This window comes from Aotus nancymaae, unplaced genomic scaffold (genome assembly GCF_030222135.1).
Source record: "Aotus nancymaae isolate 86718 unplaced genomic scaffold, 86718_ANA_hifiasm-v0.15.2.pri h1tg000003l, whole genome shotgun sequence".
NCBI classification, from domain to species: Eukaryota; Metazoa; Chordata; class Mammalia; order Primates; family Aotidae; genus Aotus; species Aotus nancymaae.
Window position 1 is genome coordinate 73718616 of NW_026988414.1, and position 16250 is coordinate 73734865.

At 56.4% G+C, this 16250-nt stretch overlaps 1 protein-coding gene across 1 annotated transcript; it reads right to left on the minus strand.

Annotated features, from left to right (window-relative positions):
- Positions 1-80: 80 nt before the first annotated feature.
- LMAN1L (lectin, mannose binding 1 like) lies at positions 81-12815 on the minus strand. The gene is made up of 14 exons (XM_064382636.1): positions 12641-12815; positions 10258-10412; positions 10035-10142; positions 9879-9937; positions 7728-7827; positions 7276-7396; positions 6150-6205; positions 5483-5615; positions 5029-5177; positions 4348-4419; positions 3899-3966; positions 2864-2987; positions 2076-2203; positions 81-1050 (listed from the first exon to the last, which is right to left on the minus strand). Exons 1-14 carry the CDS (start codon positions 12813-12815, stop codon positions 924-926), a joined length of 1575 nt encoding a protein of 524 aa, XP_064238706.1. The 3' UTR covers positions 81-923.
- Positions 12816-16250: the final 3435 nt, after the last annotated feature.

Here is a 16250-nt window from a genome sequence, read left to right on the forward strand (position 1 = left end):
CTCCTCACGGGGGGCGGGGGGGCAGCACGGGGCTGACAAGGCTGGACCACGTGCCCGCTCCCCACTCTCGCCTCCCCCACGTGCCTCCTTCAACGCCGAGCTCCGCTGGGCACTGCTGACAGCGGATTAGGGCCTGCGGTGGTGGGGTCGCTCCCCCGGGAGAGGGGCTGAGCTGATACACTCCCGGAACCCTATTCCCTAGCCTCCTCCAACTTTCTCCTCTCCTGGGCCGCCGATAACTGGGATTTCAGCTGCGAGATCCAGGTAGCAGCAAGGGGTAAAAACCCAGCCTTGGGCGACCCCCAGTTTCCCTACCCATCCAACTCACTGAACCCAGCGGCTGCCCAAAGAGCTTGTCGCTGGAAAAGGGAGGGAGACCCGAGGGTGCGAGCGGGAATCCCAGTTATGGTTCCACGAGTTGGCCTCTCAGGGTTCCTCTGTCACGCGCCTCCCCAGCTGCCCCCGGAGCAGCTGGGAGTGGGGAAGGAGAGAGCTGCTCAGTGATGCTGGCTGGGCCAGGAGGGACACTGGGAGACGCTGCTCCCTGTTCTGGGTGAATTTGAGGACAGAATTATACACGGTCATGGCTGCGTGTCCTTCCATAGTCTAGGGCTCAAAGCCTGTGGGGGTATCTGGTCTTTTGGAGGTTAAGCCAGCCCTTGGCCTCCCTGCCTGCTTGGAGCGCACTCCCATCCAGCTACTCAGAAGGGGTGGAAGTCTTCACAGAGATTAGGGTGAGGCTGGAAGGAAGACCAGCATGGGGAGAGGGAAATCACGTTTAATAAGGTGGGAATGTGCTGAAAGCTCAGGTGTAGGTGGGAGCTGGGCACACAGACGGAGAGGATACTGACCAAGCCCCCATCGCAGACACTGCCTGCTTCCTACGCCTGCTTCCCAGTGATGCGAAGTGGCTCTGAGGTGGGTCAGGCAGGCATGCTGGCGGGGAGAAGCTGCCTCCTCACAATCCCCGGGGCCCTAGGGGTGTGTGGTTCAGGACACAGACAGCTACCTGTGGACAGACACTCCTGAAGGCTGTTGTCCAGCTTCTGCCTGCTGCCAGAGAGAAGGTTACAGGTTACTCGTGTCTCCTTTACAGGCTTTTGAGAAACCAAGGCTCTCATGCTTGTCTTGCTACACTGATTGCACCACAACCTTCTCTGTTCTGGGACTTTCTGTGGCTCTTTTGGCCTGCCACATACGGTCCATGCTTCCCCCCCGGGCATGTAAGGTCTGTCCTAGTGGCTCCAGGCTGATTGCCACCACTGCGCTCCTGTGCATGTGCACAAGCCTGTGATCATTTCCACCTTGTGCTTTTTAAAGCCTAGCTCATTTCACTCTTCCTCCAGGACCATCCCAGCCCACACAGACTCTTCTTGTCTAGAAATTCCACCAACAAAGATCGTCAGTCTCGTTGCTGAGGCCCTTAGCACACCCCACGTCTCTAAGTGGTGCCCCTTAGCACACCCCACGTCTCTAAGTGGTGCACATTCATTCATTCAGCAAACACACACCAAGCAAAACCAGTGACCTCCTCCCACCTTTTCAGGTCTCTTTGCCCAGTTTCACAAACTGGCCCTGCCCTTTGCTCCAACACTACTGAACTTGCATGTTTTCTCTAAAATACTGTGTTTTCTCACGCCTCCCTTCCTTTTCTCATGCTGTTCCCTCTGCCTCTATGCCTTTACCTATCTCGTCAGGGTGGAAAACTCGTCACCTTAATGATCATATCAAATGTCCTTTCCAGGTTGATCCCTAACCAAGTGGGGTCAAGTGTGTTTTCCGGTGCTCCTGTAGCCCCTCAGCTTCCTGACATCATGGCATTGACCACACAGGGTCAGTTAGACCTGTGTGAGTGAGCTCCGTGGGAGCAGGACCCAGACCAGGCTGGGGGCTGAGCAGGTGGTCAGTACCGCTTGGTGAGAGAATGGGCCTTATCCTGCACTGTGCTCTTTGCGATTTGGGGACTGGGCAGGGCCTGTCTGGGCTGAAGTGTCCCATCTCCTAAATCCAATGGCTAGAGCTGAGAACCAAGAAATGCCAGTGCTGTGGGAAGTCCGGCTCATGGGGTGGCCCACCTGAAGTGCACGTAGCCGAAGAAGCCAATGGTCTGAATGAGGAGGAAGAACAGGAAGATGCCAGGCTGCAGGCACGAGGAGGCCCTTGGGGGCTGTCTAGGTGGGCAGGGGGCCTTGGCTGCTGCCTTCTGAAAAGGGAAAGTCTAAGGTCCTAGCTCAGCCCAGCTTCTTACCCATAAGGAGAGGGGGACCTGGAATCTGGGTCATGGGCATGCTCCGTTTTCCTCCCCCAGGCTTGGGGTGTCCTGGCTCTCATCCAGGGAACTTGGAGAGGGGGCAGTGTACAGAGCTGCCTCCCCTGCCTCAGCTCCCATGGCTGCATCTGTGGGAACAGCTGTGAAGGCCTGGGGCCTGGGATCATCAAGAGACCCAAGGCTCAAGAGAAGAGAAAGAGAGAAGTAGAGAGCCAAAGACAGGATGGGGGCGAGGGAGCAAGGATGGGACAGGGCATGGGAAGCAATGACTCCACCACTGAACCCTGAATGATCTTGGGCACAGCCCACCCCATTCTCCTCTGGTCATTGGGTATTGGATCGAGGGATGACCAAGGTCCTGCTGGTGCTGAATCTGTGGGACTCTCCAAAGAGCAGAGAGAGCAGAGAGAAGGTATCTGTGTCCTGGCACGTATGCATGCACGCACAGACACGGGCACAGATGTGCTTGGCAGTGGTCCTGGGAGGGGAGGGCAAAGGCAGGAGGGCTTGGGGCTGCAGAAGTGCTGGAAGAAAGGCAGCTGAGCCCAGACATCAGGGTTGGGGCCCCCATGCTCCCCACTACATCCCTCTCACCGCCAGGCCCCGAAGCTCCTTCTGCAGGAGGCCCAGGATGTGGTCCAGCTCTAAGAAATGGTGCTCAGTGCCCACAGGCAGGTAGGAGACTCGGGCTTCTGTGGCCATGCGGACAACTGCGTCCCTAGTCAGGGGTGGAAACCAAGTAAGATGAATCATTACATCTTCTGCTTCACCCAAATGGCCTAATCATTTCCCATCCCCTCAGGGGCAGCACGTGGGTGGGGAACAGGTACCATCCATAGGGCCCCTTCTTTGGGGCTGGTCTTTTCACCTCAAACCTTCTTCCTGCATCCTGAGACTTTAGCTCAGATAGAGATCTCCCTAAAGTCCTTATTTGGACACATTGTGTTTCTCTGACCCCATCCATAGGGGCTTCCGCCTTCCCCCTCCACTCACACCCCTCTCCCCAGGATCCCCGCACTGCCTTCCAGCCCCAGCCCCCAGGGATTTAACTCCTTTCCTTCTTCTCATCTATGTGCCTCTCCACCCCCTACCCTAGGTATCTAGCTGTGTGTGTACAGAGGTGTGTTAGGCTTCAGGCTGGATGCACGTCTCCTCCACAGCATCCCCAGGACTCCCCCAAGCCCCAGGGCTCCAGAGGCCCGGCCTAGAGTGGGATATCAGGAGGCTAGTGGGGGCGCAAAACCAAGTCAGGGACTGCACCTCCTCTGACTGGTCTGATCTTGGCTGTGTTCCCTCTCCAAGAGCTCCCATCAAAATGCCCCTCATCCCAGGAGCTGCCACTGAAAGAGCACTCAGATTTCCTAACCCTCCTGAGGGTCGGAGTGTCGGATGGGGGCCTTCATGATGCGCTTCTCCTGGAGAGAATTGCTTTTCAACTAGGACTTCAAAACATTAAACATGATTCAATTAAAGTCAAGTCAACTCAACAAACCTAACTCCACCCCCAGCCCTTCCAATTGACAGGCTGCATGCTGGGCGCTCAGGAAATGATGGAAGGAATGAAGGGCTAGTGGAGGAACTTCAGACAGAGAAGCAAGGTGGTGGAGGGGTCCCCACCCAGTCCCTTACCTCATCCCTTGCAGGGCCTGGAGCAGAGTCCACTGTCCATGGAGCAGGGCACTGAGCTTGGCAGAGTCCTGCAGGAGGGCCAGCTTCTTGTCTAGGGCCCAGGACACAGCCCCTCTCTTCTCAGAGCCCACCTTCCCAGGGGCGCTGCAGCCTCTTCCTTCCAGAGGCCTTCCCAGACCTTACCAGGGCCTCCTTATTTGGACATATTGTGTTTCTCTGACCCCATCCATAGGGGTTTCCGCATTCCCCCTCTGCTCACACCCCTCTCCCCAGGGGTGGCTGTTCCCTCACAACAGTGGCCACTTTCTCAAAATCCCTCTCCCTTCTAAAAGTGGTTCTGTCCCCTGAAGGAGGCAGAGGCCCAACCCAGTCCTCTCTGCCCTGATTCGCCCAGGGCATCATCCAAGCTGGAGCCAGTGCTGGCCGACACCCAGTGTTTGGGTCCCTGCCTTATTGAGTGGCCCGGAGAGGTGGCCACCCCGCCCTGGGGTGGATGGAATCTGGCAGGAAGAGTCCAGGGCCTGGAGGTAGGATCAGAGAGGCCTGGCCCTGGAGTGTGAGTCCCCTCCCCTCTTCCCCACACTAGCAACCCAGACTAAGCTGCTCTGGCCTGAGGGAACAAGATTAAAACCTCGAGCTGTCAGAGCCCAGCAAAGCCCACAAGAGCTGCTGGCCTCCTCTGCCCAGTATCTAACACCTTGGCTGAGTTTAGCTCTCAGGCCCCCAGGCTGGGCATGACCCGAGGCGTGACTCCCTGGGGGAGGAGCCAGATGGCGATGGAGATGAAATGAGGCTTCTGGTGCAACTGAGCATTAAGCAAGCCGTATGCAAATCGCATGTGAAGCTACATGCAAATTAGCACCTAGTCTATTTCCGTCATTCATCTACAGAGCCGAGTCCAAATATCTGGCATCTCCTCTCCCCAGCCCCAGCCTCAGCCCCAGCCCCATGCGCATTTGCTTGTGTGGAGATGCCATCCCGCATGCTGCCCTGCCCCATCCTGTGACCGGCAGTATTTCATCCCTGCCCTCTTTTCCCTCCAGGCCTTGGGGAGACTAGTTCCTGATTACAGTGCCTGCTCCTCCTTCAGGCCCACAGGTGGAGCCTTGAATGCCTGCGGGGCTACTCACCCAGCCTCCATCAGACCTGGCCTGGCCCGGGGGCCCCAGCTGCTTCCATTGCCTCTCAGCCTGGGCCAGCCGCTGGGAGACACCCTGCAGAGCCTGCAGGGTCCGGCTGTGTCTGTCCAGCGTCTCCTCCAGGTCAAAGAGCCTTTCCCCTGGGGATTGGGGCAGAGCTGGGGTGGGCAGCCAGCCATGGTGGGCAACAGAGCCTACCTTATCGTTGGGGGGTTTCTTGGAGAGGGGGGCCAGAAGGTGTGGCTGCTGCCTCCAGGACCCTCTCCTGCAAAATGAGTCTGGGTGGTAAGGTGGGGATGCGACAGAACACTTGGGCCCAAGGCTTGCTTAGATATGGCCTCCTCAGGCCTCAGTTTCCCCTTTGGTTAAAGGACTCCTGGTTATAAGGGTAGAGGATGCTGTGACACTCAGGTGGGTGCCACCTGCCTGCTCTCTCTGTCCCTACCGTCTTCTTGAGCTTCAGAGTCTGACTTTGGCGTTATATCCTCCCTGGTGCCCAGGCCCAGCCTTGCCCGCAGTCCTTCCAGCTGCCTCGCCAGGCGGAGCTGCTCCATCTCCAGGAAGGGTTGAGGGGGAACCTGGGGGAGGAAAGGCAGAAAGTCAGGCCCTAAACCCATGAGGGATCCAGAGGCAAGGGGAGCCTTCCCACAGGCTTCCCCACAAGCGCAGTCTCCCTCCCGGCCACCTGGCCCTGCAGTTTGCAGCCCTCTGAGCTCTGCCTTCACGAAGATCCCCACCCTCTTCCTTCCCTGCTGTGCAAGCCTCAGTCCTGTACACGCTGATCCACAGCTCCTTTAAGCTCATCTCCTCCGGGCAGCCTTCCTTGAGCCCCTGGCTGGTTGGGACCCCTCCTCTCTCCTCCCACAGCCCCCTGCGCCTTTCAAGACCTGGCATTGATGACTCTGAACTGTAATGTCACAGCCACAGCCAGCCTGCAAGGCCTTGCAGACCAGGCCTGGCCCACAGCACTGCCCAGCACAAGGTCTGGCCTGAGCAGAGCTCAGAGGCCAGCTGGGGGTAAAGGTTGGAATGGCAGGTCTGAGGGCACTCTGACATGGGCGAGGGCAGGGTCGCTGGGCTGCCAATCCCAGGTAGGCCAGGGCTGGCATCACCTCTGGGCCGGGCTCCCTCAGGCTGAAGGTCAGGAAGGACAGGACGTCATGATCATCTGGAAGGGGACAGATGAAGGAGAAGTAAGACCCCTCCACCCAGCAGCCCCCTCGCACAGCCTGCATCCTCACCGCCATAATACCCCTCCTAGGAAAGAGCGGTGACTTTCACCGTCTGACGCCTGTCTTGCTCAATTCATAGGAAAGGTGTGAGGGTTGACAGGTAGGTGGGTGGGTGGTGAGGGCTGAACCTCACGCTCAGTCAGAGGTAGGCGCCTGTGAGTGGCAGAGCTGGACAATCCCAAAACATCCTGGGCTAGGGCCGTGGGAGCAAACCAAGTGACACTCTCAGGCTCCCAGACACAGTAGTAGCAACTTCGCAGTGGCCACCTCTCCAGCGTAGCTCTGACTGTGTCACTCTTTCCTCCTCAGAAACCAGACCAAAGGACCGGGCACAGTGGCTCACGCCTGTAATCTCAGCACTTTGGGAGGCTGAGGTGGGCGGATCATAAGTTCAGGAGATCGAGACCATCCTGGATAACATGGTGAAACCCCGTCTCTACTAAAAATACAAAAAATTAGCTGGGCGTGGTAGCGTACGCCTGTAGTCCCAGCTACTCGGGAGGCTGAGGCAGGAGAATTGCTTGAACCTGGGAGGCAGAGGTTGCAGTGAGCCAAGATGACGCCACTGCCCTCCAGCCTGGGCGACAGAGTGAGACTCCATCTCAAAAAAAAAAAAAAAGAAACCGCACCAAGGTCCTGGCATTCAAGGACTCCCACATCTGGTTGCCTCAGCTTTCCCGCTGCGGGACCCTCCGTGGGCTCTCCGTGGCATCACGTCTCTTCGCTCCACTTCTCTAAATGTCCCTCCTTGCTGTCTCTCTTCCACTAGCCCCACAGCTCCCAGCTAGAGGCACTTATGGGCCCAGCACTGAAATCAAAGCTTCTCTTGTTTTATCCCATCTGAGACTTGCAAGTCTCAAGGCAGACGTGACTTCTCCTGAGGGTCATGGAGGCCCAGGTCACGTGGCGAAGTGGCTGACGCCACCCCAGTGCTCTTTAGAAGGTGGCTCAGGGTGATTCCTTCATCACTGCCCTTCTGCTCTTCCCTGCCCGGTGGAATCCTCACCTGCCAGGGTGCCCGTGGCTGCTGAGACCCCGAAGAAACCTCCAGGGACCAAATGCAGGGGCCCCACATCCACACAGACCTCATCTGGATCACGGGGAGTGAGGCCGCTGTTCAAGGACACCTGAGGGACACAAGGGAGTGAGCGGGGGTGGGGGTCATCCCTACCGCTGACTCCCTGGCTCCCCTGGCCATGGGAGGGCAGGTGGCCCTAGGGCTTGGAATCAGAATGGCATGGAGGTGACCCACGCTCCTGGTCTCAGGAGCCCTTACGTCTGTGTGCTCTGGGTGAGTGTTAGGATTCTGCATATGGATGGAGGATCCCCTGTGGATGTTGGCCCGTGTGTGCCAGGGACCTCACGTGGTGTCATAAGCACTGGTGTGTTGGGGCTGTGGGCATGCACACATAGCAGCTCTGTAACTCAGGGCCCTGTCAAGCAGGAAGGGTGACTCACACGCAGCCTCTGCCCCCAGTAGGTGATCCGTGCTCTGAAGGGGTGTGGCCGGTTCCGGAAGTCCCAATGACAGGAGCCCAGCACTTGGCTGGCCCCATCCCTGTGGGCAGTTGGGTTTTTTTGTTGTTTGTTTGTTTTTGAGAAGGAGTCCCTCTATTGCCCAGGCTGGAGTGCAATTGTGCAGTTGTGGCTCACTGCAACCTCTGCCTGCTGGGCTCACGTGATCCTCCCACCTCAGCCTCCCAAGTAGCTGAGACTACAGGCATGTACCACCATGCCCGGCTAATTTTTGTATTTTTAGTAGAGACGGCGTTTCACTTTGTTGGCCAGGTTGGTCTCAAACTCCTAACCTCAAGTGATCTGCCCACCTTGGCGTCCCAAAGTGCTGGGATTACAAGCAGAAGCCACCGCGACCAGCCCTTGTGGGCAGTTGGAATCCAGCCAGGATACACCAGACTCAAGGCCTGGCTGGTGAGGGCAGTCCCAGAATCTGCTCTGCCCAGATCTGCTGTGCCACTGGGCGAGCTGGCATGGGACATGTCCCTTGTCTAGCTTGAGTCTCTCCCTTGCTGTAGCCTGCTCCCTTGGCAGATGAGAGGGGGCAGGGGAAGAAGCTGAGAGAGGCCAGCAAGGATGGCAGCCCCAGGAAGCAAGCCCTGCCTGGCGGAGTGTTGGGGCTTGGATTTACAGAAGGGGCCAGGGGCCTCCCTGTGGCCCTCCCCCAAGGAAACAGAGGCCTTGACCAACGCTGCAGCTTCTGTCCTCCATCCCCCCGACCCAACACCTTCTCCTATCAGTCTTCCCTCCTCCTTCTTCTCTCTCTCTCTTTTTTTTCCGAGACGGAGTCTTGCTTTGTCACCCAAACTGGAATTCAGTGAGGTGATCTCGGCTGACTGCAACCTCTGCCTCCTGGGTTCATGTAGTTCTCTGCCTCAACTTCCCGAGTAGCTGGGATTATAGGTATATGCCACCATGCCCAGCTAATTCTGTATTTTTTTTTTTAGTAGAGATGGGGTTTCTCCATGTTGTTTAGACTGGTCTTGAACTCCTGACCTCAGGTGATCCGCCCACCTTGGCCTCCCAAAGTGCTAGGATTACCAGCATGAGCCACTGCGCCCAGCCCCTCCTTCTCTTGAATTCCAAGTCCCTTGTGCCTCCGGCTTCCCCTTCCTCTCTCAGCTGCCAGGGCTCAGAATGCAGCTGACTCAGGACGATGACCTGGACATGTCTTGGCAGTCGAGGACAATGTGACCAGCCTGCCTCCCCAACAGGGCACACGGCAGGCTCTGGGGAGTCAGAAGAAGAGCGTTGAGCCCTGAGTGTCTCTGGACACGCTGGCTGCTCACAGCAGAGCATCTGGCAGTGCCGCCTTCCACCAAGAGGGGGGCAGCACAAGACAGGGGAGAACCCAGCCCCAGAGCAGCCACCTGGGTTTGCGCCCTGAGCTGTGTGACCTTGGGCAAGCCATCTCATCTCTCCAAGCCCCGGTGTTCCCATCTCTAAAATGAGGATGGTAATTGAAACTACCTCATAACAATGTTATGAGGGTTAACTAAGACAATGAATGAGAAGGGCTTGGTGCTGTGCCTGGCATACCGTCAGCTCACTCCATAAATGCAGGCAATTACTCTAATTGTTATGAGCTGAGGGAAGGTTGCTGAGAGACACTGACAAACTGGCCCAGCTACTGAGGAGGCAGCCAGGCCAGGGAGGGACAGAAGCCAAATCGTCAGGGGAAAGGGAAGGGACAGCTATACAGGGAGGGCGGGGACCCTCCAGGGGAGAGTCTGGGCTCAAAGTTCAGCTCTGCACACAGCGTCCCTTCTCCTCTCTGGGGCTCACTGTCCTTACCTGTAAACAGGACGAATAATCCCTGCTTATGGAGAGTGTTGGAGATGGGATGAGATCATGGGAGCAGAGATACTCATCACAGGCCCCAGCCTGTGTCATTCATTTCCCCTGGGGCTGTTGGGTTGAAGGAATCAAGCCCCAGGGAGGCGGACTTCTGGCTGAGTTGAGACAGGCCAGCAAGATTGGCAGCCCCGGGAGGGTGGGCTCCCTGCCGGAGGCTGGGGCAGGGGCTTGGATGGGGGCGTGGGACCCTCCCAATGCACGAATGGAGGTGAGGGGTCAGTCCAGACAGGCCCTTACCCGGGCTGCTCGGAGTGGGTGTGTCCATCACTGGCCAGTACACGGATGGTGGGGCTGTTCTGCAGGGAGGTGAGAAGCAGCCTGAGCCGTGGGCAGGGCAGGACAGGGAGGGTGTGGGCGGGCAGATGGGCTGGCAGGCAGGAGACCACTACGCACCTGGGTATCCTCTGTTGAGGAATCAAAGAAGATCCCGATGCCATTCCACGAGGCCAGCGCCCCCAGGACAGAGCCTACATGGCCTCTGCTCCGGGTGTACCACACGGCCTGCAGGTCCCCAGCCCCTTAGCTCAGGGGACCGTGCGGGATCCTGGGACCCCAGGGCTCCTCACCTGCCTCCCTGACCCACCCCGCTCTGTCAGGTCCGGGAGAGGACACTCACCATGCCCTGGGCTCCCCGGCGGCCCGGCCCCGTCACCCTCATCTGCACCTCTACTTCCCAGGCAGAGAAGAGGACAGAGGCCCTGCTCCAAACGGCGCCACTCCGGTTCCTCATGGATGGTGCCAGCCGCACTTTCTCCAGGCCCAGGATGGCGTCTGTGGACCAGGGCAGCTCAGGCCCTAGGCCCCACTATGCCTTCCTCCCCCTTCAGTCTCACCGGCCTGGGCTGGGCTCCGGAAGAGGAAGAGACAATGTCAAGGCCAGCCAGGGAAGCAGGAGTCAGAGACGCACAGGAATCTGGAGTCAGACCCCAGCACAGCTGGAGGGGCCTTTGCCGGGGAGGGCAATGAATGCCAGCACCCTCCGCATTGGTGAAGCCTCACTGCAGTGTGTGTGTGGTCCATTTTTGTAAGACCCCATCTAACAGACGGAGGAAACCGAGGCTCAGAAAAGTTAAGGAACGAAGTGGATTGGCTGGAATTCAGCTCCATATGACTCCAAAGTGTAAGCTTTTTCCACCACGAAAGAGATTTGTGTCTAACTCTTCCCATTTCTCAGATGAGGAAACTGAGGCCTTGTGACAAAAATGGAAGTGCCTGAGACCACAGAACCCAGGAGAGGACTTTAGCGGGGGAGTAACTGCAGGGAGGCCCAGGACTCCAGGCTGTGGCCAAATGAGGCCAGAGCTTCCTGGTGGACAGGACCAAGGGAACGCTCCAAGGTGAGGAACGCAGGAAAGCGAAGTGTGGAGGTGAGAATGGGCCCGCAGGCTGTTACAAAAGGGTGCAGGATGGAGCGTGTGCGTGAGGATTGTCACTGGTGGTGGTGGGGTGAGGAGGAAGGAGCTCTGCCTGGTGGGAAGGAGGAATGGGAGAGAAACTGAGGCAGACTTGGCAGGACCTGGGGGCAGGGAACTCAGAGGCCCTATTCCAACTTGCTCCCCTCCCTCCAGCCTGCCAGCCTGGAACCTGGCCCAGGGCCCAGACCCTGCCAGGATGTTCCGGAGGCTGCTAATCCAGCCCGTTTGCTCTGCAAAGGCCAGGGTTGGGAGTGGGGAGGCGCAGAGTTGCAAGGCCACAGGTCCCAGGGCCTCTGGAAGCTGCCACTGCCTCTGAATGACTTGCAGGAGGCAGGGATTGTCCACTGCCTACTACGCTTCCAGCCTTATGAGGCTGTGGGTGGGACCCTGGCCCAGACCATGGGCTCCTTCAGCCTGACTCCGCCCTGTGTCCCTGGGCTGTGCACAGAGGAGCATCGGGGTGAACGAATGAATGCATATGCAATGCACACATCACTGGGTGACCTTGGAGAAGGTGCCTCTGCTCCCTCACATGAGCTGTGACACCCAGACTTGGCCGAGCCCAGAGCAGTGAGTGTTGTATAGGCTTTGCCATCCAGGTCCTGAGGCAGGGCCCGGCTTGGTGCTGTGAGAAACAGCCCACTCTTTTGCTGCCTTCTGTGTCTCTATGAAGGAGGACCGGAAGAGACCCTACTGACTGGGCTTATCATCTAAATGGGATATTTTTGTCCTGGCCTTAGTCAGGAATCATGCCATTTCTCGGCACTCACATCTCACAGAAACCCACAGCTGATCTGCTTTCCATCTTTGCTTTGCCTGCTAAGAAGCTCAGGATTCAATCCATGGCCTGACTGTGAGGTGGGTAGACCTCACAGTGTGTGCTTGGAAACAAGCCATGCTACTAGACTATTGCAGGCCCCACTCTGACCCTCACTGTTCTTGCTCACTCTAATGTAAGCTCCCCTCCAGCGTGTAGTTTCGTCATCACAAATCCTTTTGGAACAAGGTCAGGTAGAAGGCGCGCTCTCTGTGGGTCTGGGTTTGGAAAGCCCTGATCACAGACCTGTGGGCTAAGATGCTCTCATGCCTGCTTCCGCCCACAACACACATACAGGGAAGAGCGGCTGCCCACGCGGCCGGGATGAGGATGCCTCCCTCCAGGTAGCCCCCAGTTCTCATGGACAACCACAGGCCCGACGGGATGGAGCCAGGAGAGGATAGGTTTGTGCTGGTCCACATTGCCTTGTTCCTGTGTGTCTGGGACTTAGTGTGTGAGCATGTGTGTGTCTGTTCACAGGTCAGAGAGGCAGGGGAAGGTCAAGGGTCCAAGGAAAGGCAGAGAAGAAGAGAGAAGTCCTGGGGCAGAGACAAGAGGAGAAACTGAGCTTTGGTGGGGGTGGGGAGTTTTGGGGCGGTGGAGCAGGAGACAAGCCTGGGAGAGGTCCTGGGGCCCCGGCACTGTCCCAGGCCCTGCCCCACCCTGGACAGAGGATGGCCGTGACAGACCCACTCCCCACCAAGTCACAGCCCCTCCAGTACTTTGAGGGACCCTGGGCATGGCGGGTCCCCACCCCTGCCCCTCACCTCCATGATGGCTCCAGAAGGGTATTCCAGCCCCAGGCAATGCCAGCCTTGGGCCTTTGAAGCTGAGCTTGTACTCAAACCTGCGCAGAGGAGTACGCCCCGCCTCAGGGCTGTGGGGGGCCAGGAGCAGGAGGAGAAGGCAGGACAAGGGACCTGGACTGCTGACCGCAGGCATTGTGAAGGCGCCTGATGTCTGGGCCCTGGGGTAGATCATAGTTGGGAGGCCAGGGAGGGGCTCCTGAGATCGGGCCAGGCAGGGAGGAGCCGGGGACGGGCCTGGAGCTGGGTTGTGGCACTGTCCTCTCCCTCCCTCTCCTGCATAGACATCCTGCTCTTTCTAGGCCTGTCTCAGGCCCCGCCCCTCCCTCACCTCCAGTGTGACGTGGGCAGCGGGATCCCTCGACAACCTGAGGTCTGCCCCTGCTCCTGGCTCAGGCTGTCTTACTATCTCGGCTCACGGCTCACGTCTTGCAGCTGGATGCCGGGGGGGAGGAGGGGTGCTCAGCAGCCTTGGCCTTCCCTCCAGGTCAGGGTCCCCCAGCATGGATGGCCTGTCTGTTCTGGCCACCATCCTCCTCTCCTTCCTGCCCCCTCTCTCCCTCTCCTGCATTCCCCCAGGCTCATGCTTCCAAGCAGCCTGGTTCCCTAACAAACGCATTATATGAAAAAAAGTAAGGGGGTCTTCAGAGACAGCAAATAGATGCGACCTGCAGACCTTGTTTGGAGCCAAATTTTAACCCAAATGGGAAAAAAGAAAAGATATTGGGGAAATTTGAACAATGGATATTTTTGAACAACGCATATTTGACTACATTGAGGAATTGTTAAAAATCTTAGGGCCAGGTGTGGTGGCTCACGCCTGCAATCCCAGAACTTTGGGAGGCCGAGGTAGGTGGATCACCTGAGGTCAGGAGTTCGAGACTGGCCTGGCCAACACGGTGAAACCCCATCTCTACTAAAAAAAATACAAAAAATTAGATGGGCATGGTGACGGTTGCCCGTAATCCCAGCTACTCGGGAGGCTGAGGCAGGTGAAGCACTTGAACCTGGGAGGCGGAAGTTGCAGTGAGCCGAGATTGCGCCATTGCACTCCAGCCTGGGTGACGAGAGCAAAATTCCATCTAAAAAAATAATAAATAAAAATTCAGGACTAATATGGTGTTATGGTTATGTTTTAAATTTTTTTTTTGTTTTTTTTTTTATGAGAGGTGGTGCCTTCCTCAGTTGCCTCCCAGGATGGACTCAAACTCCTGGATCAAAGGATCCTCCTGCCTCCTGAGTAGTTGGGAATAAAGCCATGAGCCACCGCACCTGGCTTGTGGTTATGTTTTTAAAGTCTTGTCTTTTGGTGAAACATACTCCAGCTTTATAGATGAATTGCTGTAATGTCGGGGATTTGCTTCAAAATATTCCAGGGCTTGTGGGGAGCAGGTGGGGTAGAGATGAGACAGATTGACCTTGAACTGGTAAGTGCTGAAGCCGGATGGTGGGAGGCAGGAGTTCCTTATATCTTCTCACTACTTTTTTTTTGAGATGGAGTTTCGCTCTTGTTGCCCAGGCTGGAGTGCAATGGCACAATCTCCGCTCACCATAACCTCCACCTCCCGGGTTCAAGTAATTCTCATGCCTCAGCCTCCTGAGTAGCTGGGATTACAGGCATGAACCACCACATCTGGTTAATTTTGTATTTTTAGTAGAGATGGGGTTTCTCCATATCGGTCAGGCTGGTCTCGAACTCCCAAACTCAGATAATCCACCCGACTCAGCCCCTCAAAGTGCTGGGATTATAGGTGTGAGCCACCGCGCCTGGCTCTTCTCTCTACTTTTATTATTTTTTGAGACAGGGTCTTACTCTGTCACCCAGACTGGAGTGCAATGGGGAGATCACAGAGGAGCTAGGATGACAGGCACCCACCACTGCGCCCAGCGAATTTTTTTTTTTTTTTTTTTTTTAAGATAGAGTCTCACTGATCTCAGGTGATCTGCCTGCTTCAGCCTCTCAAAGTGCTGGGATTACAGGTGTGAGCCACTGTGCTCAGCCCCCAGCGAACTTTTTTATTTTTAGTTTTGTAGAGACAGAGGGCTTGCTTTGTTGTCCTGGCTGGTCTTGAACTCCTGGCCTTAAGTGATCCTCCTACCTTGGCCTCCCAAAGTACTCGGATTATAGGTGTGAGCCCACAACACTGGCCTATTTTTACATATTTGAAAATTTTTATTAAAAATTTTTTTCGAGGCTGGGCGCAGTGGCTCACGCCTGTAATCCCAGCACTTTGGGAAGCCAGGGTGGGCGGATCACGAGGTCAAGAGAATGAGACCATCCTGGCCAACACGGTGAAACCCCGTCTCTACTAAAAATCCAAAAAAAATTAGCTGGGCGTGGTGGCACATGCCTGTAGTCTCAGCTACATGGGAGGCTGAGGCAGGAGAATTGCTTGCACCCAGGAGGCAGGGAGGTTGCAGTGAGCCGAGATCGCGCCACTGCACTCCAGCCTGGCACTTGGTGACAGAGTGAGACTCTGTCTCAAAAAAAAAAAATTTTTTTTTCGAAGGAAAGAAATCCTATATTTCAAATATTTTCATCCAAATAAAAGTTGGTTTTCCAGAACGACTCATTTACTAAGAATTCTGGATAACTGAAGTTTTACTGTGCTTTGGAGGTTCCCGAGTCAGTGACTGAAGCTCTACAAGTGGATTAAAATCAAGGTTGTAAATGTGAAATGTTAGGACATGCTATAAGAAATCATTTCATAACACCAAACTCTCAACTGCCTCCACCTGCTCCCCAACCTTCACAGCCACGCTGGTGGATAGGGGGCCCCATTCCGGCCTCCCCACTGGACCCTCAGGCTCCTGGCTTCCTGCTCCTGTCCCCACCCCTCCATGGAAAACGCTCTCACAAGGCCTGAGCAGCCATGCTTGTTCTTTTGTCCTGGCAGACATCTCAACCCAGTCTCTGCTGCTCGAAATGCTGCCGACAGCCACCTGCTCTCCCTGACCCCTCCTGCACCCTGAGTCCCCGCAGAGCCCACCTGCTTCTCCCCCTGCCCCTGGCTGCTCCTTCACTACTCCCTTGCCAGCTGCTCTCCCTCCCTACCCCGCTAAGCCTCAGGGCTTGCTTCTCCCCAACCCCACGCTCCCTGACCAAGCTCCTCCATGCCCATGACTTCAAGCACATCCCTGTGCCCACGCTCAAATCTACTTCCAGCCAGGTTCTCCTGGAAGACTTGAATGTATCTCTCTGCAGGGGACATCTCTGCTTGGATGCTACTAAGGCCCGCAGGAATTCCAAACTGAATTCCTTTTCTCCAGCCCCTTCATCCTCCTCCAGGTCTCAGGTCTCTTGGGTGGCACCACCCGCTTACAACACAGAGCGGAAATGCCCTCACATCCTTCCCTCTGCCTCATCCCCACATCTAGCCATAGGCAAGTTCTTACATTTGTTCTTGCCACTCATACTGTGTTACCTGGTTCCTTAATCTTGCCCAGCCTTAGTTTTCTTATCTGTAAAATGGGAGCATTAACAGTATACACCTCCAAGAGTTGTTTGAAAAGTTACATGGAATGCACTTAGAACAGAGCCTGGCAGACAGTGAGCGCTCAGGTCAGTAGG

Excerpts from the sequence above, each read along its gene's own strand:
- LMAN1L (XM_064382636.1), bottom strand. The coding sequence starts at position 12,815 with ATGCCTGCGGTCAGCAGTCCAGGTCCCTTGTCCTGCCTTCTCCTCCTG. Across the intron at positions 7,828-9,878 it reads ACCCACTCCGAGCAGCCCGG|GGATGGGGCCAGCCAAGTGC; the intron begins GTAAGGGCCTGT and ends AACTGCCCACAG. Across the intron at positions 6,206-7,275 it reads AGCCACGGGCACCCTGGCAG|ATGATCATGACGTCCTGTCC; the intron begins GTGAGGATTCCA and ends GTCCCCTTCCAG.